At 38.3% G+C, this 21,245-nt stretch overlaps 1 protein-coding gene across 1 annotated transcript in view; it reads right to left on the bottom strand.

The window, feature by feature from the left end:
• LOC149287606 (DENN domain-containing protein 1A-like) overlaps nucleotides 1–21,245 on the bottom strand; it is a gene marked incomplete at its 5' end in the record, with an annotated part of 204,987 nt that overhangs the window by 22,693 nt on the left and 161,049 nt on the right. The window contains one exon of the mRNA XM_089492645.1: nucleotides 19,796–19,924. Coding sequence (XP_089348771.1) covers nucleotides 19,796–19,924 — 129 coding nt within the window. The remainder of the gene's footprint in view (nucleotides 1–19,795; nucleotides 19,925–21,245) is intronic.

Here is a 21,245-nt window from a genome sequence, read left to right as displayed (position 1 = left end):
GCACAATTTAAGTCTCACTATCATCAATACCAATGTTCAAAAAAAGTTTCTAGTGGAGGGTTAGAGATAGAGCAAAGATATGGGCCATATTAGTCTCTACACTGCCTTATTACTGGTCATAAACTATAGTAACCCCTTTAAATATAAGGAGCTTTTTTGTCATTTTTATCTTTGATTTCCCTTTTCCATGTTTAGTGTATCCACAAATTATACATTGTTAAGGACAGATGGGGCTTTCTTTTTTACCATTTTTTGTATACGCTGTCATTTACTATGAATTAAACATAAAAAACAGCAAAAAAAATAGAGAAAATGTTTGCAATTTTACTCAGGTCCCACTGATAAAAAAGCCCTGATTTATGTTCAACAATAATACAAGAATTATACACCACATGGATAGGTTTTTTACTTTATAAGGGAAGAATGCTCCATTACATGCTACACTTTTTATGTAAAAAAGGTTGAAGGTTTTTTTAAGGCATATTTGTAGTGGGAGGGGCACAAGTTGGTCGGGCACCTATTTTTCCAATTTCTTCCATTTATTTATTTTTTACTGGAGATGCAGTATTTCTTGGGAAACTCTTTCTCCCATTTCTCCAATCTTTTGGATGGCCATTGCTACTGATTACTTAGTGATCAGCAAGTAGGACTTCTGATTACATAGTGAAAGAGTAGGGCTTCTTTGCCCTACATTGCTGGTTGCAGTACCTGTGATAAACATGCATGAAGAGCTCATCAGCGCATTCAGAAGGGTCTGGACAGACCCTCTGGGAACCTTTTTTGTATGTGATATGGAAGTTTGGGCATTTTATTGTTCATTAAACCTTTTTTCTGCACTGAAACTTACTCTCACAGTTTGGAGGCTACATACTTTGAGACCAGTAATTGAACACTCTCCCCAAAGAGTTTTGAACCATACATATGATATCTATCATTTTACCATCAAAACTGCATTGATCTCTTTCCACTCAGTGTATCATGATCTTATGCCCCTTAATCAGTCAGAAGGGGGCACTTTTGTGTAAAGGGGTGTATTTGCATAATTGACTAAGATATATTTAGAAGAACAATGTAACTTAATATTGTATTCCTATTTCGTATAGGGCTGCAGGACACTACACCAAGAACATTCTAAGCTGTTTGTTTCTAGCCCTAAAATATTGTGTAGATTATCAATATTTCATAATTAGAACTCAAGTGTACAGCACACCCACATAACTCACAAAAACCTGTAACATCAACATAGAATTAACAGCCAATATCATTTAAAGCTTGCACTGAAAATGCTATTGAACAACACAAGGAACAATTCTTTTCTCATTAAAAGGGTAAGATAATTATTTTTGTCATTTGTTCCACACAGTTTCACCTACCTTCTTTCCTTCCATCCCCCTTCACTGAATAACATTATAAAACATTAACATACATACATTACAAAGACACCTAAAATGGGGGGTTTGTGTAGAATACATAACAAAAACAATGAAAATGTGATTCATTTCTAAATCTTCTGAAGGAAGATTTCTCTATAAAGAATTAAGGTGTAAATCTAAAACACGATCTCACAGCAAACATAAAATAAATACGTGTGTTTTTTGTAGCATCATAATTGGTTCCTTTGTCATTTTGCTCATGTTCTTTGCATGTATGGGTCAACATGGTAATATCATATGGGAGAAGAGCAATCCATTGTCAATTTTGTTTTGCTTCATAATTTAATTGTATGCTCTAGATCAGAAGTTTTTCAGCTACTGTTTTCATAATACAACTAACTCTCTTGTACTCTAGTCATTTGTATAGCCCCAATGTTTCAGGTGCCCCAACCTTTGTTGGTGACATGGATATAGGTGGTGTGAAAGGGTTCACAATTAGTCCAGGGACAGGACACCTACCTTTCCTCCTTGCAAAGCATTGAAGCAGAACATTGCATCAGTGTGTGTCACAGACCATGTGGGAGCTATGATTGAGGTCTGTGCTACAAAAGCTCAAAGCTCAATCGATTTCATTGCTCATTGGTTCGGTCACTGGAGATCCACTGACTTCATTAACTAGCCCATGATCACAAGTGGGACAGCCTGGTAGCAGAGTGCCTGAAAATCAGGATCATGGAGGTTGTAGTTCATCAGTGGGCTACCTATGGTTTACATATACACTTTGTGACGTTTCCTTCAAGGTGGCAGGGAATAAGCATCGAGAATTACACTGAGTATTCATCAGTCTTTGTGAAGTTTTCACACCAGCAAATTAGCAATTTATACTCAGTGTGACACTGGATTGGCAAGCAAATATAGATCGTTCGGAGCAATTGGCTGCATTATCTGTTAATCACAGACAACTGACTGCATTCAATTTTAATCACAGTTAGATTTAAGTGTGTTTGGAAAGCAGAAAAATTTATTTTGTAGAGAAGAATGGTGTATATATATATATATATATATATATATACATACATACATATAAATACATCTACATAATATCACTGATAGAACATGGAAATGGCAAATATTTTTCAATTCAATCTATAAATGAATACAGAGAGAGTAGGTATGATATGATGCGCACCACAATAATTATACTATCTGATTTCTATACAGAAAAAAGGAAAAACAACACAGCTACAAATAAGGGGGCTACAAAGCATTTAAGACACCAGCATATTGATAAAAGGACATGAATACTGACAGTCATCGCTGCACTCTGAAAAAGCCGAATCACAGGCGAAACGCGTCAGTATGCATACGAAATTACATAAACCAACCAACAAGCATTAGCTGTTCGGTTGATGTACACAGGGACAGTTTGCATCGTTCACGCTACCACCTGAGAGACTGCTTCTGGGATGACGAACTACACAATACGTAAATCGAACTATTCTTTATAGACTATCTTTCTATATATTTTTTCCCCCGTACATGTATTTATTCATTAAACATAGATTTTTCATGCTAACAAAGGGCTGAGCACAGAGGACCAAGGATGCAAAGTTCTCATTGTGTAAGTGCACCAGTTGTGGAGATCTGAGAAATCTTGCTTGTATCAGTCTGATTGAGCAGTTCTGCATTGCAGAGTCTGATTGCCCAACAGTAAAAGCTGTACCCTGAAGGACTATTGCCCCCACCCTAGGCCTGCCCTGCCCAAAAACGCCACTGGTAAATGTATACATGGCTGGTGATCATTTTTTAGATTTCTGCTACGGGAGTTGACTTTCTTACTAGTGAGTTTACTTTTAGTGTACGATTAGCTATTTCAGGAGAAGTCTGAATTGTGGACGGCTCACTGAAGCAACACCATTGTCCCTAAAGAATAACATTCTGGTAAATCAGGAGCTCTGTTGACGTAGACAGATATCTGCCTGTTAAGAGGTTAACTGTAAATCTCATTACAGGAAAGAAACAAAATGTATTTCTTCACACACAGAATGATCTCAGTCAAGGAGCATGCAACAATATAATTCTCCACGATTTTACCCAGGAAAAAATCAGGAAGCTTTATCTGATGCAGAGCGACCCAACTGTGAAGATGGTTTGGTGCCATGTACTCTCAGCTGTTAATTTGTCCTGGCATTTGTGCTTTGACTACCTGTCAGATTTATCTGCCTCTTACACTCGTGACAATAAAGATGACGTTCCTTCTTGACATACAGAGCAGCAAAGGAGCGCTGCAAACACTACACTGGGAAACGGTGAGACAGAATTCATTTCCAGTCCCATGCGACAGTTTAAAGGTACATGTGTGATTATATGACATGTACTGCAAACAATCAGGTGTCAGGATTAAGACAGAAGGTTATTTCTATAAACCCAATCTTCTCAAACACAAAACAATATCATGCCATGTATGCCGCTCTAAAAGTGATACATCCGTTCTGATCCTGGACAAAGCTATAAAATTGCATTATAAGTCTTCACATAGATCCATAAATATAACCTGTCACATTGTACCGATAAACACTGCAAATTTAAAGCATATCTCTTAATTTCCCTAATTCCCCATTTGACAGTTCCCTGCAATAAAACGATGCAATGGTTTTTACACATTAAAGTAAGCATTATAAATGAATTAATTACAACTTATGTGTATACCATAGAAGCAGACACTTTCACTTCTTGTAATTAGGATCAATTAGTTGACACATTTTGATAAGCTTATATATGATTACAGGTTACTACTGTAAGCGCAATCCCCCTCCCTGAAACATTTACAGCACTTTGAAAAGATATTTGCCCCTTCTTGATTTGTCACACTTTTATGTTTCAGATCATCAAATCCATTTTAATTTTAGACAAAGATAATCTGAGTAAACACAAAATGCAGTTTGTAAAAGATGATTTCATGTGAAAAACGAATTGCCCCATATTATTAAATTAACCAGTTAACCAAATTTAATTGATAATCGGGTTCAATTTCACCAGACACACCTAGGCATGATTACTGCCAGCCCTTTGATTTTAAACATCAATTAAATAGAATCTGTCTTGCAAATTGAAGCAGGCTACAGGTCTCAAAAAGCAGCAAGTGATGCCACGATATAAAGAAATTGATCAAAGAACAGATGACATCTATCAGTCTGGAAAGGGTTACAAAGCCTTAGGCTCTGGGGTTCCAGCGAAATATGGTAAGAGACATTGCCTACAAATGGAGAACCTTCCCAGGACTGGACAGCCTACCAAAATTCCTCCGAACGCACAAAAGTCCAACTTTTTGGTAGACATGGGTCTCGTTACATAGTTAGATAGGCTGAAAAAAGACATGCGTCCATCAAGTTCAGCCTTTCCCATATCTGTTTATTTCTTGCTGTTGATCCAACTTCTGGCTTTACATTACATCACTCCATACCAAGACAAACACTGTGGTGGTGGTAATGTGATGATCTAGGGCTGCCTTGCTGATTCAGGATCTGGGAGACTTTCTATAATTCATGGAACCATGAATTTTGCTCCAAAAAATCTCAAAGGAGAATGTCTGCCATCAGTTTGCGACCTAAATCTCACAAGCAAGTTCACCTCTGAAAGGCTCAAAAAAACCATAATGGAAGTTTTGGAGTGGCCTTGTCAAAGTCCTGACATGAATTACCGTATGTCATGTCACCGTATGTTATAAGACAACCCCCCAAAATCTGAAGGAAAAAAAGAAAAAGCCTCAATATTAGACTATAGCAGCTGAGGTTACCAGACAGGAGGATCCAGGTTCCCTGCAGCGCTGTGGGGGATCTGGATCTTAGTCTCATAGTCAGACCTCATTTGAGGTCTGATTACAAGACGACCATTTGCTCTGAAAAAACCTTGTCTTATAATCGAGCAAATACGGTAAATTAAGATGCTGTGTCATGACCTTAAAAAAGCAGTTCATGCTCGAAAACCCTCCAGTGTTGCAGAATGAAAACAATTCTGCCAAGAAGAGTGGCCAGAGTTATTGCAAATGTTTGATTGCAGTAGTTGCCACCAAGGGAGACACAACCGGTTATAAGGTTTAGGGGGTAATTACTTTCTCACGTGGGTGATATAGATATAGATAAAACAATATTTGAAAGGCTGCATTTTGTGTTTACACGCATTGTCTTTGTCTTATGTTAAAATTTATTTGAGGATCTCAAACATTTAAGTGCGACGAATAAGCAAAAATAGAAATAATCGGAAAGGGGGAAATACTTTTTCACAGCACTGTATATATTTGGAAACTAGGTGCAGGATGTTCAAGCTGTCACTGTGGAAGAAGCCAGAGCTTTCATATTAAGATATTACAATATTCACGTGTAAAACTAATTGCAGACACTTGGTGCATGAGGCCAGTGTAAAACTACGTGCTTGGTACTGTCTACTAGAAGCAATTATCTTACTGAACTACCTTTTAGCATACAGCTTGAAGACTTTTTGTTGTTGACTCAAGGTGAATGCTACACAAATATGAAAATGTTTTCCCCATTAAAAAAAACCAGAGGATCTACTTAACAGACATAGGAAAAAGATACTAAAAACTAACTGACTTTCATTTGAGAATATGGGTATTATGTATTATTTTATTTATTGCTATTTCACAGGGCTGGTTTTAGGATAATGGGGGGGAAACCTGTGTTACTTGAAATCCCAATAAACCTTTGTCTTTCTCCTGCCAGAAATGAACAAGGATGGGTGGAGATTCAAGAAGGATCGGCTCTCCAATTTGCTTAAACTGCGCTGGGCTACCCGTGTAATGTGTGCGACAGGGCTGACATGTCATAGCAAGAGGCCAGGAGGGAGCACAAGCGACATTTTTAACTCAGGGTACCAAACACGCTTGTAATGATCAGCCCTGCTGGATGTGTGTCTGCCATGGCTAGTCCTCAGTCCCAGGGACAAGAACACAGGCAGCACTTTGCTCTGTCCTATTAGGTACTTCTCACGGCCTAACGAAGAGAGCAACCGCCGGGAAATCTGGCTGTCAAATCAAATCCTCCAGGGCAGCTCCTATGCACAGCAGCAGCACCTCATTTATACAGCAGAGGTGTATTAATACAAAGATGGTGAGCACCAGGGAGTTGCTGTTGGTCATTTCTATTGCAAAGCAGGCCCAGCACTGCATGTCACTCACTAATCACACTGCTTATGGATTCGTGCAGCTGTTGTTCTAACACAAATAATAAAGGGCACATGAGGGGAAAAGAAACTCTGGCCAGCACTCCCCACGGTGCTGTGGGCTTTTAAAGTGCTGAAACAAACAAAAAATACACACAATATGTTGCCTCCACAAAACAGCCCCCCGTGTTTCCATGTGTCATGGAAATTTAGCATCAGCACAATGAATGCAAATATGGATTACAGCACTGCATAAAGAATGGATTTTACTTGATAAGAAGATTCATCCTGGAACAGCACAGAGTTACTGATCTTAATGTGCGCAGAACATTGTTTTGTTAAATTAATTGCTATATGTATTCTAATGGTCAGCAGTGATTCTCTAGCACCCTCCCATGCTGTAACCATCGCGCTCATTAATCCTGGGCAGTAACTTTAACGGTGGATCTCTCTCGTCACTAATGGTAACCATATTTACTTTATACCATGCCAGCTGATTCCATAGCTCTTATACAATATGGGAGAATGTTACTGATAATCTTCACACTCCCTATTGTAATAGGAAATCTACTGGCACTTAATAAATGTAATGGAGTATTTAAAACCAGCTGGAGGGGAAAAAACATTTACTACAACAAATCTTATGTTTATGGGGCTAGAAAAACCATGTGTGAGGGGTTCCTACAACTGATTATAAAATGGAAGACATACAGTGGCAAGAAAAAGAAGATGAACCATTTGAAATTACCAAATACATTTGTATGATGTGATCTTTACCTAAGTTACAATAATGAATAAAGTCAATATCACACAATTATTGTATTGGTTTTGTTCATATTGAACATATCATACAATCATTCACACTGTGGGTTGGAAAACGTAAGTGAACCATAGCAAATCTGGAGTCCAATGAATGAAATGGGATTGGAGGAGTGTTTTTTACTTTGTAACAATTTCCAGCTTTAAATTTCTGATTTATTTTTTTTTTGTGAGATATGGTTCACATCAGCAGATGCTTCTTGAGAATAGCAAACTCAAAATATGAGTTGTTTTGTCAAAGTGGCTCTAAGTCTACTCTTACATTTAGATGACAATTTCAAAAGTCTCTTATTATGTATGTACATAAAAGTAAATGGAGCTCTGATAAAGATATTGCACATTGAGGACTGCCCTCTTTAATGAGATGCTAGTAGAACGTAAGTAAAAGATCATACCTGGGGACTCTATGGGTTCCTCTTTCTGTAGTGTCTTTTTTCTCCTCTGTCCACTTCACTCCCACTGACCCTTTCCCTCCTCACAGACTGTTTGTCACTTGCCCCATCCCTATGCATGGCTAGCCGTGCCACTTCACAAAGCCACGGGAGCTCCAGATAGCCCACCCCAGGAGGTTCCCAGGTATGTAATTAATACACAAAGATGACTGCAGTTAAGAGAACTGTTTTGAGTCTTCTTACTTGGTCCGCAATTTCTTTTTAGTGGCCGTGCAGTGAATATACTTTGTCTATTTTTAACTGTGCTGGTTTTATATAATAATAATTTCAGCACACTTACCGTATTTGCTCTTATAAGACGACCCCCCAAAACCTGAATATTAATTTAGGAAAAAAAGAAAAAGCCTGAAGACGATCCTATAGGAAAAAAGTTTTACTAGTAAATGTTAATTCCTAAAAACTATTTCTTTAAATAAAAGCTATGAAAAATATTTCTTTTGATTTCCTTTTATTTTCCAACCTGCCCCCCCGTTATCAAGCAAAGGCTTGCCACTCTGCCCCAGAAATGCCTTATACCCCCTATATGCCACTGTGCCCCATGATATGCCTTTTAACCCTCTAAATGCCACTGTGCCCCATGATATGCCTTTTGACCCCCTATGTGCCACTCTGCCTCCAGAAATGCCTTATACCCCTATATGCCACTCTGGCATTTAGGGGGTTAAAAGGCATATTATGGGGCAGAGTAGCATATAGGGAGGTATAAGGCATTTCAGGAGGCAGAGTGGTGTATAGAGGGTTAAAAGGCATTTCTGGAGGCAGAGTGGCATTAAGGGAGTTAAAAAAGGCATTTCATAGAGCACTCTGCCTACAGAAATGCCTTATGCCCCCCATTTAACCCCCCCCCAAAAAACCCCAAAACTTACCGGTGCTTCTGATTCCCGGTGTGTTGTCCGGGCAGCAGGTAGACGTCTACGCGAATCGCGTAGACAACTTCCGCTGCAGCCGGAAGGAGGTGCGGGTTAGCAGCGGGGGTTGCAGCGTAGACGTCTACACGCTGCCCTGGCTACACTCCAGGGACTCAGAAGCACCGGTAAGTTGGGGGGGGGGGGTGACAGGAGAATCCAGGTCCCCTGCAGCGCTGCGGGGGATCTGGATCTTAGTCTCATAGTCAGACCTGTTTGAGATCTGATTATAAGACGACCCCGTCTTATAATGGAGCAAATACGGTATTTGTTCTGCTTTTTTTTTTTTACTTTACAATGTGCTACCATCCATCATATAAAAATTAGGTCAGCAAGTCAAACAATACCTGGTGCTCCTGTTTCAGAAGGCTGCACCTCTAGCGTTGGGAGACATAGCTCCTCACTAAAGTTCCTAAAGCTGATATCATGGTGATAGCAAGCAGCGTACAACATGTGATGTAGCAGCCAAGGGCAGGCAATGAGGGAATTTTTCTATTAGATACTTAAGCGGTAAGGAAAGAAAGCATTACTACAATATGATGCACAGAAGCAAGAATTAGGATTTACTGTAACCTGGACTGTTATAGCTCCTCTTTAACTGACCTATTCCCAAGCTTCTTCAGATAGGAAAATGTTAATATGGATTTTAGAACCAGAATAGAAGCAAGAGGAATTTAAAAAAGCAACAACTTGCATCCTGTGAACGCTGCATTTCTAATTAAAGGAATCTAGAGTTACTTGTGAACGTGTGTGTCTCACTTTTTTTTTTGTTTGTTTTTTTCGGGTGGCAGTTTACATCCTGCTTACTGATCTCTGTGCTGCAAATTTACAATTCTCCTTTGGCGAGTTAATTTCTTCAAACACCGCAGACAAGAATATTAAAATTACTTGCAGTACTTTGTAAAATATAAACTGTGTGCCAACAAGCATATTGGATAAATAAACTGTGTTAGCCCAGAAGAAAGGGCAGAAATAAATTCCAGGCCTGTCTTAAGGGTGCATGGACAGAGCTATATTATCCCCATTTGATATTTCCACCAGGCATGCAGATACACAGCTATACAGTGATTGACAAAAAAGCAATAATGATAGACACACAGCCGCCTAGTGATAAATATAACATTTACACTGTGGGACACACACAGGTGTGTATTAGCGTATACCACTCCAGAAGTGCTATACACATACAGACATATGTATAGTGTAGCAAGAAAAAATAAATTAAGCCTTTGGAATTACCTGTTTTTCTGCATTAATAAAAATCATAAAATATGATCTGATCTACATCTAAGTCACAAGTATAAAAAAGAAAAAATGTGCTTAAGCTAATAAAACACTAACACGACCATTTAACATTCACAGTGCTAGTGGAAAAAGCCAGTGAACCATTTAATAACTGGCCAAATCTCCTTTGGCAGCAGTAACCTCAAAGTGTTTCCGATCAGACCTGCACAACGTTCAGGAGGAATGTTAGTCCATTCTTCCATACATAACTGATTACGCTCAGCCATATTCCTACAATGTCTGGTGTAAACAGATCTCTTGAGGTCATTCCACAACATCTCTAATGGGTTAAGGTGTGGGCTCTGACTGGGCCACTCCAAAAGGCACATTTTCTATTTTTTAAGCCATTCTATAGTAGATTTACTTCAATATTTGTGGTCATTGCCGTCCTACACCACTGAGCTTCAGCTGGTGGACAGCCAACACGACATTATCATGGAAAATATCTACTGTAGATAATCTTGAGAACTCATTCTCCCCTTGATTATGGCATGCTGTCCATGCCCTTAGGCAGTAAAGCAGCCCCAAATAATGATGCTCCCTCCTCCAATACTTCACCACTGGGATGATGTTTTCATGTGGTGCCTTTTTCACACCATACATAGTTCTACATGTTCTTCATGAACAATTCAACTTTAGTTTTTTCAGTCCACATAAGATTTTCCTGATAGCGTTGTGGTGTGTCAATGTGCTCTTTGGCAAACTTCAAGCAAACAGCAAAGTTAAATTGCAGAGCACCAACTTCCTCTGTGGTGTCCTTTCTGTTGCTGTTACTCTAGGGTTCTTTTTTCACAATTCTGCGTTGTGCCCTTGGACTCATCTTGGCTGCGTGCCCACTTCTAAGGAAAGAAGCCACAGTACTAAATTGTCTACAGTTATAAACAAATTATCTAACTGTGGGCTAATGAATATGGGAAACTTTGTAACCCTTTTCCAGCTTTATGCAAATCAATAATTCTTGATTGTAGGTCTTCTGAGATTTCTTTTTTGTGAGACATGGTTCGCATCAGCAGATGCTTCTTGAGAATAGCTTTTTTAAATTTTATATATCAAAGTAGCTCTAATACACACCTCCAATCCAGTTTCATTGAGACATGGTTCGCATCAGCAGATGCTTCTTGAGAATAGCTTTTTTTTTTATTTTATATATCAAAGTAGCTCTAATACACACCTCCAATCCAGTTTCATTGATGGGGCTCAGGTTTGCTAACTCCAGACTCCAATTACCTTTTGTTGAAGTGAGTAGCCAGGGGTGGGAAGGTGAGAGAGGGAGAGAGAGAGGGGGGGGGAGAGAGAGAGGGGGGGGAGAGAGAGAGGGGGGGGAGAGAGAGGGGGGGAGAGAGAGAGGGGGGGGGAGAGAGAGAGAGGGGGAGAGAGAGAGAGAGGGGGGGGAGAGAGCGAGAGGGGGAGAGAGAGAGAGAGAGAGAGAGAGAGAGAGTGTGTAGAGCTCCATAAAGAGATCAGGTAACCTCATGTTCTAGTCTTATAGTGAATTGGGAAAATATGAGAACTCTGTGCTTCCTCATGCCCTGCAAACCAAACCCAATACATTATTTGGGAAAGTCTAAGACTTATACACGGACACATACACAAGCTATGAAACTTATCCATGGTAATATTGCAACATCACAACCCAAGACAGAGAGTGTTAACTACTGTACAAATGCCTGCCATCATTAAGTCACAAATTCTGCACAATTGAAAAAGTATTACCTAGATGAGTTCTTTGTAACTGGAGACACAAAACAGAAATGGGTGAATCATTATAGCATGCTCTTTAGTAAATCCACACCTAGGAATGTACAGAACTTGTGCGCCCTCTGGTGGACCGCCAGGGAATTCTAAATACAATCACAAACTAAGGCACAGTGCCATAAAGTCTTCCACTGGACACCATGCAGATATATAAACTGTAACATTTATACTACTACAAATTACAATACATCTACACAAACAGATTAATATATACTATATATAAAGTCTACGATGTACAGACAGATGACTGATACCATGTCACACATTGATGTTTGTGGGGGTTAAAAAGTGGGAAAAGCTACAGCTCTATTGCGCAATACGAAACTGCTTGTATCAGGCATGAACAACAGAAATTTAGCATGCTGTGTGCCACTAGCAACAGTTCCATGTCCAGGCCTTGTCTCTAGGGGTTATACCTCAGCCAACATGCATGCAGCCCAGCCTTCCCAATAATTCATGCAATTCTTATGCAATTAGTGGCCCACCAAGAACTGATAAACTGCTAGTATGTAATTTGCATTCTATTATTTGTTATATGAGCTTGTGTGTAGATTAAGGTCCTACCTTATTGGGTCTGAGGATGCCTAGTGAGCTATCCTCTAAAAAGGGTCAGGATGGATCTTTAAATATAATAGTCATATCAAATCCACAATGCTGTTTCGGACTGAATCCCTTAATATGAATTTAAACATACTGACACTCCAAACCCAAAATATATAAGTCTCTGTGTGTATATAAATATATATATATATATACTTATATATATAGATCTATATAGACCAAGTTAATAGATTTGGCTGTAACAGCTGTAGCTGATATGAACACACTGCTGTGAGTTATCATACACAACTTGTTACAGCCAGCTGTGTGCTACAGCCTGTCTGACACTGAGATTTTCATAAGGCACTGTTACAGTCAGAATTTTACAAGGAAATGAGGCTGAGATACTGAAATACAAAGCTAAAATTATACAGCTAAGATAAAAACATGCCATATCGGATAATGAGCAATATAAAGATATTTTACAGTAAACGTCATATTTCTTTACCCTCTCTGTTTGAAACCTGATCCGCTGAAGGAAATGTCTATCAAAATCTATTAAACTATTTGCTATTGTAAAAGGATCTTTTAGAACATTTCCTCTTCAATCAATCAAGAATTGAAACCTAAGCTCTAATTTTCCCACAGATCAATCAATTAGGTGGTTGCTGAAGTGGCACAGCCCCGGGGCTATTTAATATAAAGCTTTGCTTCTCGCTGTGAGCGCTGGATACCGGCTCAGTGATGGGAGCAGAGAGCAGTGGAAAAGGCATGCTATTCAAGCAGCACTAACACACATTTAGAATGGGAGAAATATTAGAAGACGCTTTCGATTTAAAAAAACCAGCCTCCTTTACTGTTTTGACTGTGAAAGGATGACATTAAGGGAAGTGTAGTGAACAAAGCTTCATACGCTGCTTAGGGCTAAGTTGAGAGTACTTCCATTTGGCTTAAAATCACAATTTAAACAAATATTTACATGCATATTCTCCAGGATAAAACAACTGCTGCTGGTCTGTCAATGCCCAGCATTACCTCTATGTCCCGCTGTTGTGACAGAAGGATTAATGGGGTTAATTGGTAATGGGACTGAGGAACTGTGATAATTTTATCAATGGCATCCACATTAGTATATAAATATATACGTGCTGAACTTACTAGAATGTTATGGTACCATACGTTGTCTTATGAGCATACATTTTTGTAAGCTGCACAAAAAATGGCTGTAAAGGAATGCACTGTACGTTGATGAAGTCCACATATTGAGATATAAAAGACTTGGCAAACAAGCATGCATTCGTTTGTAACATTAAGTAAAATCCGACCTTTCGCACTAAACCTTTGAAGTGAATTTGTCGCTTTCCCAAATCATATGTTGTATTTGATATTAACATTAATTCTTGGTAAATGTATGATCATTCATTTCAATGAAGTTATTCCTCAGCTTGGGTTGAATTTGATTGTATTGATTACAGTACATATCTTGTGCCAGACTTTAACCCTTTAAATCTGGATCTGGCCAGAGTGTCAAAGGGGAGCAGAAGTGTCTCCTGTCTGCTTTGCTTTACGAAGCAGTTCACAAAGCGCTCTCTTTATGCAGAGAGGACTCTCCTACTCTTCTGACAAAGTTGGACAGCTTTTTCTACACATTCATCCCTTTCTTCAGTTTTGTTTATGCCTGTGAACCTCCTACAAAGCTATTTTGATGTTTTTCCCATTTGTGGAGGTGTCAGTGGTCTTGGCATCTTAAGTCTAACAGCAAACTTGATGAAGTAAGAGACTAATTTTTACAATTCTTCGAGCAAAACTGTTAGAGCTTTATACAGTACACATGCTTAGGACAGTCTCTCCTTAATATAAGACGAGATCAATGACCAAATAAGGTTTGAGATTGTTATATTGATATTTTTATTATTGATAGCGGGGAGAAATGGACTGTATCTATTATTCTATTCTATTTGTACATGTTTCTCAGTCTCGTTTTGGCACAGATGACCAATAAGAATGTTCATATATAGGACATGTCTTGAATCTTACTTTCTAATATATGGTTAGGTATTCATATGATGGGTACCTTAGAAAGTTCAGATCACTACGAAAGAAAGAAGATTTTGCACCATGGCAACACATTCAGGTGCTTTATTTTTGTTGTGGAAGAACGCATACTAAAATACCGTATTATTTTATAGAAGGGGGTTGGCAACACTACACTGTCCCTTTAAAATGGGTCAATGATTATTGGGCATTTAAGTCATATTTTTACTTTCAAGGATGAGTGACGCAAACAATGTTTGCTATGTTTTACCAATAAAGCCATCTCCAGTCCTGTTAGGGAAGCATGTTAGATAGGCTATAGTGTAAGCTAAAGATGTCCAAGAAGTTCTACTGTTTTTCAAAGAAACAATGACTAGATATGAGAGAGGCTGTGGGGATTTGAAATTTCCAGCAAATATTTTTTTTTTTAAGAACTCTATTTCATTTACTATCTAACATGAAATTTGTGTGTGGCTGTTGCTAGTTTTACCCATAGCCATCTGCAACTGAACGGGGTAAACACCAAGTTCACTCTTCTAGCACTGAAAGGGTAAATCTTTTTAAAAACATGTCCAGTTAAATGCTTAACACTGTTAATATTCCAAAAGGTTCTATTGAAGATCTTTACTCAAATATATAGACCATACATATATAGAAAGCCAACTATAGAATAAGGAGTATGAAATGTGTTACGTTTACTCTTGGTGCCGTGCCTTTCTCTAGGGTTTACCCAGTGCATGTTCAGTCCTCAAACACTGAGTTGTGCGTTTTCTGTGTTTTGGTTTTTTTGGAGCGGTTTGGTATCAGCACTATGATATCTGCAAATGCCTGGTGTTAAGCTCTTCGGAAACTGTTATCATGCAATAGGATATTTAAACATCTGGTACTTGTTTCAAAGAACTCAATTGCCCAATTGTGTAGTACCTGCTCCTACCTGCCATGCCCACTCGATTATATGTGACACAAGTCAATATAATGTTTTTTGTGCCCTACAGCTCTTTGGCCCTACTTTGGCTACTTGTTTCCAGAGTTTTCCTCAGTCTGGTGATTTATGGACTGATAATACTGGTTGCTAACCTTTGCCTACCTCAACTTCTCCTCCAGCATTGTGCCACATACTACATATTGTGAGGGGCTACTTCACCCAGTTCCACTTCTGAGACCACTGCCCTGCCTGTTGAGTTAGTTTATGTGCTCCAGTAAGTCTGGGATCCTGATCAGGAGCATACTCAGTTCCTTGCTTAGATATATTTTTTTACTGCTCATCAGTGGATAGTACAAGTCAAATGCTAACCTGCTAAGGCTTTTTAAAACCACTGACACCGCTGGAACTGGTAAGGTACATGCCAGTTGGTGAAGGTAGACCAGTAAGAAGTATCAGTGTGGCCACTTCTGCAGAATTTGTCCCGAGGGATTTGCCTATTTGTCTGCTCCAGCTATTTTATATGCAGGAGATGCGTTTGGACATCTTACTGAATGTGATACATTTGCTGCTAGTCAGCCCAAGTGCAGGCTCGACAAATGCTACGTGGAAAGTGCACCCCTTCCAGCGAGTTTGCATGAAGAACACGTGTTTGGCTAAACACATTTCCATGCATTTGATATACTTAACCACTGTCATGGAGAAAGTTGTGGGGAGGGGGATGTTCACACTCCTGTACGCATGTGCAGAAAGTGCTCCTATTTCTTTGAATGCAAGAGCTTCCCTGCAACTGATAGCTGCTTCAAGTATCCTATCAGTGGCAAGAATCGTTTAGCCAAGGAAGATGGGCAGCAGCTGTAGAGCTGTAGCTTCTACATTAAGTGTTTCCCATTTTTCGAGAATTAATATCAAAGTACTCACACAATAAATATGTTAGCAGGTCTATCAGCGGTATTAAATGTTCCATTTGTTGTTTGCAATTCCTAAAAGACTGAAACATGCTACTTTAATTGTGTGCTTTGGAAGGGCACCTCAGTTGCATCTACAACTCTTAATGGTCTATGATTTTATGTTAAAAATTTATATTATAAGTTGTTTTAACACGTAAAACAATGTAAAAACGTAAAAAACGTTAAGTTTGCGTAGCCCAATTATGCGTCTGTTGAACGCGGATTTTCATCGGGCTTCTTCCTCTGTTCACTTTTATTCCGGCACAGTGGCTGGCCATTATTATTGTTCTTTGTGGGGTGACTCACAGAGGATGGTGAAGGGGGGCGAGGTAAGAAACATGACAAAGAAAGATCTCTGCATCTTCTGCTTCCCTCTGTGACCTCTGTCAAGCTTGCAGGCCTTCATAATCCTGCCACCATTGTGCAAGATCAAAATAACAAAGGAACAGTCTCCCATTATGAATAATTCTGTCTGGACAAAGTCTCCCATATTTTGAAACATTTCTCTCTGCAGTAGTGGTCTCACCTCTCACAACCTTCCAGCAGTGGAACCCAGCGTATCATTAAGTACAAAGCTGTGTACATGTCACATTGTCCTCCATCCTCTTTCTCTTTTCCAATTCAATGCTGATTTATGGACACATTTTTTTATTTTATTTTCCACACACTTTAGGGCTTAATTAAAAACTACAATAACTGAAATGTGATTTTTTTGAAGTACAACAATCTTATCTTTTTCTGTAACCATTACGCTGCCAAAACATGTTGAAACACAAGTATTCATTCTACATTATCTTCCTATATTCTATCTGAATACACAGCTCAAGGTAGCAATAAAAATAAAGACACAAAGTATAGAGGCTTCTTCACACAGCACTAAAAAAAGGGGATTTATCTGCCTGTGTGTTCATCCATTGGCATTACTACCACAGGTACAGCACCCCACCGAAGGACCATCCCTCACGTGACCTGGAGAAAAGGCAGAGGAGGTTCTCCTTTAATATACAACTCTATGACATGCCACCTTGTGTGCGGTGCTCTAGAACATGACATCATATACTGGTGTTCCAGAGGAACAGAAATATCTGCACAATCGCACAAAATTCATATCCAATGTCAATGAACAATCACTTCAACTTTTGTTAGTAAAAGAAAAAACGTTAACCATACCATGGTTACGCAAAGTTTACCCTGAAAAAATGAACATATATATAAATATACCAGTAAATGTATATCAGACCTATTAATAGTGCCCTTTAAATTGTTGATTTTACATATATTTATTTTTTGGATGTGTGTTTACATATTTGCATAGTACGTTAATTCAAACGTCAGTATTTGAAGCAGTACAAAGCTATTTGTCAGAAGTATAGTTCAGAAGGTGAGCTATGCACCAATACCTCCGCATTGCATAAAACCAGATTTACTACAATGACAGTGTTTTAACAGATAATGTTGTATGTTCAAGTGGAACTATCACATAAGAGCATGATTCTGACCTTCCAGTATTCTTAAACACATGATTTTAAAAGGCGGCCAGTTGGGAGCTCTAAACTTGGTCAGATATACAAAATAGTCATATAAAAAGTTACTTTTTTAAAGTTAAGTGAATGCATTTTTAAGCCCAAATTTGAACTGATCCTGTGCTTTCTTTACTTAAATAATTACACAAACTATTTTACCAAGCATTAAAAAACAGCATTTCTCAATGAGTATATTTATTATAATTCAGAGGAAGCATTCTTCTTGGATAGAACCATGTGAAGGTATGTGTTGTCAAGCTCACGGAGGCTGAAAATCTAAGCAGAGAGACTGCCGATAGTTTTGAACCCCAAGTCCCCATCCCCCCATCTAGTTAACCTGTCAAATAATGAAGCAGCAACCAGGACGAGGACAGCTAGCTGCCGGCACACTTACAGAAAAGCTGATTAAAAATGTTCAAGCAACAGCAGCCTGCAGACCTTTCCAGAGAAAACAAATAGAGAGTATGCAAATGTGTTTGTCACTCTGACAGCGCGTCTCAATTAAGGCATCTTACTGCTGTTGCTGGATTCAGAAGCTGCAGTCATACAGCCAGGAAAACTGCATTAGTGATACACAGGGCTTGACCTTAATCCGCATGCATGCATTTAAAAAAAATCTGTCTCTTCTACATAAACTAGCATAATGCCAGGAGATATGTAAAACAAGTGATAAAAGGAGCTCAGGACATGTCCAAGCTGCCGATTCGCACGGCTTTTGCATCTTTTAATTGCTTCCTGATTCACATGCGTAGCTACGTTTTCTGACTTTGAACACCACTGTGGCTAACAATGACATTAAAGATCATGTGTTGTCCAAATTGTCTTATGGCACTTAGAATGGTAGCATTTTAGCTCACGGTTGCCAGAGGATCTAATAATACTCTGGTGTAGGGGTGGTGACATGTTCTGAGTATACATTTCCTTTGATCAGCGTTGAAGTAAAAAAAAATAAATAAAAAAAAAAAAAAGATAATATATGTTTGTCCTGCTCCTAGCATACTTTTTGTTACATTTTAATAAGGAAAGTATAAAACAAAATAAGCAAGGATGAAAGTAAAAAAAAAAAAAAATAATAATAATAATAAAAAAATATATATATATAGACAAACATACAATCTTCACACGGCAAAGGCACTGGCAGATAAAGTAAGATAACTAATGCTTGTGATAAACTGCAGGAGAAAGTGTTTGAAATAACAGAATCAGGATTTTATTTTTGCCAGGTGAGGAAAAGTACAGAATGAAGAAGAATGAACTGCAATCTCTAAGACTTTCTAGAGAAAACTGGAATGATCTATTTTATGAATTTGTCGTTTGTATGTAGATGTTAACAATATCCTATGTTCTGCTGAGTATATTTTATTTATATTATATATTTATATTTTATATTGCTATTTTATTAATAAAATGTAATCCAAAAAATCACACAATCACTAAAGCTATTTAATGTTTGTGTAGAATGGAAGATATGGAAATAGTTTGTAAACTACATCATAAAAAGCTTATTTTACAAATAAAACTATATATATATTACAAACACAAAAAACACAAGTATATGTGCCCAAACTGGCATTTGTTTCAAACATGAAGTCATCCTACAATATTACAAGCCCGAATGTGATGTCTAAATAAATCATTTATGTGTGCTAATTATTAGGTTACAAAAATGGTAGTATGGTTTAACTAATTTAGACCACATAATCTACTTTTTTAAAAAACTAAAAATTAATCATTGTCTGAAGGATATTTGTGTGGTACAATTGCATTCATATTTCTTTAGGCTAAACCTCTGTATTTTAGCTAGATTTACAATGAGTGGCTCAGATTTTTCCACAGTCACTCTTGATTTCAATATCTCTGTAGAGTGTTTTGGCTATTAATACAACCATCTGCGCAATCTCAAAAACATTTTACCAAAGTGGACCTTGAGTTGACATTAAAAGTCACATTTGCAGCTACGTTTTGATCCGCTACATTACATGTTTTATTAACTGAAATATTGTATGGTGTAGGATTGATTACTAAACTGTGGGGGGGGACTCACTAAATCATCATCATACCTGCCCAAAATGCATTGTGATAGGCCGCCTTTCCTCTCGGCTCTTTGGGTCTTTCTTTTCTGCAGATGGTGATGGTGACATCCTAGGAAGAGGCTCTTCTGAGACTGTACATCCATTTTCAGCCATATCCTGGATGGAAAAAATATGGGGTAAAACACATTAAATAACATTTGTCAGGATGTCTAATTAAGTTGTAGATATATCAGAATCATCTGCCTTACCGACATACGGTACATACCTTCATGAACCTACATACTGACTAGTATAGAAGTGACTGCACCTTCTACATGCCAGTTTATAATTTTCTCAATTATGATTAGTTAAAAAGTATAAACAAAGGAATGTACTGACAGATCAGCAATAAAGGACTCTGGATGATACTCTAAGTTTTGTTGACCAGCTGGCTGCAAGATTTCAATGTGACCACCTCTTAACCCCTAAAGGTGGCTCAGCAACATCTTCTGAGTACAGTGATACCACCCATGCATCGGTTTGTCAGGTTGTCTGGGGGGCTAGTAGGCCACATTTAGGAGGTGCACATTTTTGGAATTTTGACATGTGGTCATCCTACCCTCATGTGTTATTTGGAACAGCTATGAAGGTGCCCAATTCAATTTACCCCATGAAAACGTAGGTTTTTTAAACAATACAACCCAGCTGTTACAGCAACACTGCTTTCTAAACCCAATTAACTCCATGACGTGCTAGGTAATGGACTTTTATGCTCAGTGGCACTGGCAAATACAAGATTTATCCTCTGATAGCCTAACATCCTAAATTTATCCGATGATAGCCGAACATCCTAAATTATACTGACCACCTTAACAACAGTTACAGACTCTCCCAAACCTAAAAGTTGGGTTTACACTTTAATTGTGAAATATATTCACCTGACATTGTCATCACTTAAAAATTACAGATCGAGCTGCAGAAAACAGCTAAAATATACAAGACTGACCCTCAACTTACCCTGAACTAAGGTTTACATGACACTGTGGTGTGTAAAGGCCATCTCAAGCATGACAGCAGTAACAAAACTGACAGAGAGTAGCTTGGCTCCCTCCATAAGATTAATCTCTTAAGTATTAACCGAAACTGACATTCTTAGTCTGCCTTTTTTTCTAATAATGAAACTGGGGGGTTGAAATTGTTACTCACACAGCAACAGTATTAAACTGCTCCCACATTTTGAAAACAATTTTCAGAATAGACCATACACAATTCCAACATGGGCATCAAACTTCAAAATGTACACATTTTCATTAATTTTATATGCATCTTTATACAACCTCTGATTTGCAAATTGTGATTTCAAGGAATACATTTTTACATAAATTGTATCTGGTGTTCCAGCAAACCTTTTATGTTATAAGACAGAGGGAATTGTGAAGCATGAACAGGATGATTACTTCTTTGTCTGCTATATCTCTTTCTTGTTATCTCACATTAG

The sequence above is a fragment of the Sceloporus occidentalis genome, unplaced genomic scaffold, assembly GCF_023333645.1.
Source record: "Sceloporus occidentalis isolate IW3139 unplaced genomic scaffold, rSceOcc1.0.p SCAF_58, whole genome shotgun sequence".
Lineage (NCBI taxonomy): Eukaryota > Metazoa > Chordata > Lepidosauria > Squamata > Phrynosomatidae > Sceloporus > Sceloporus occidentalis.
Note: the sequence above shows the minus strand (reverse complement) of the source record. Positions and strands in the feature narration are given on the sequence as shown.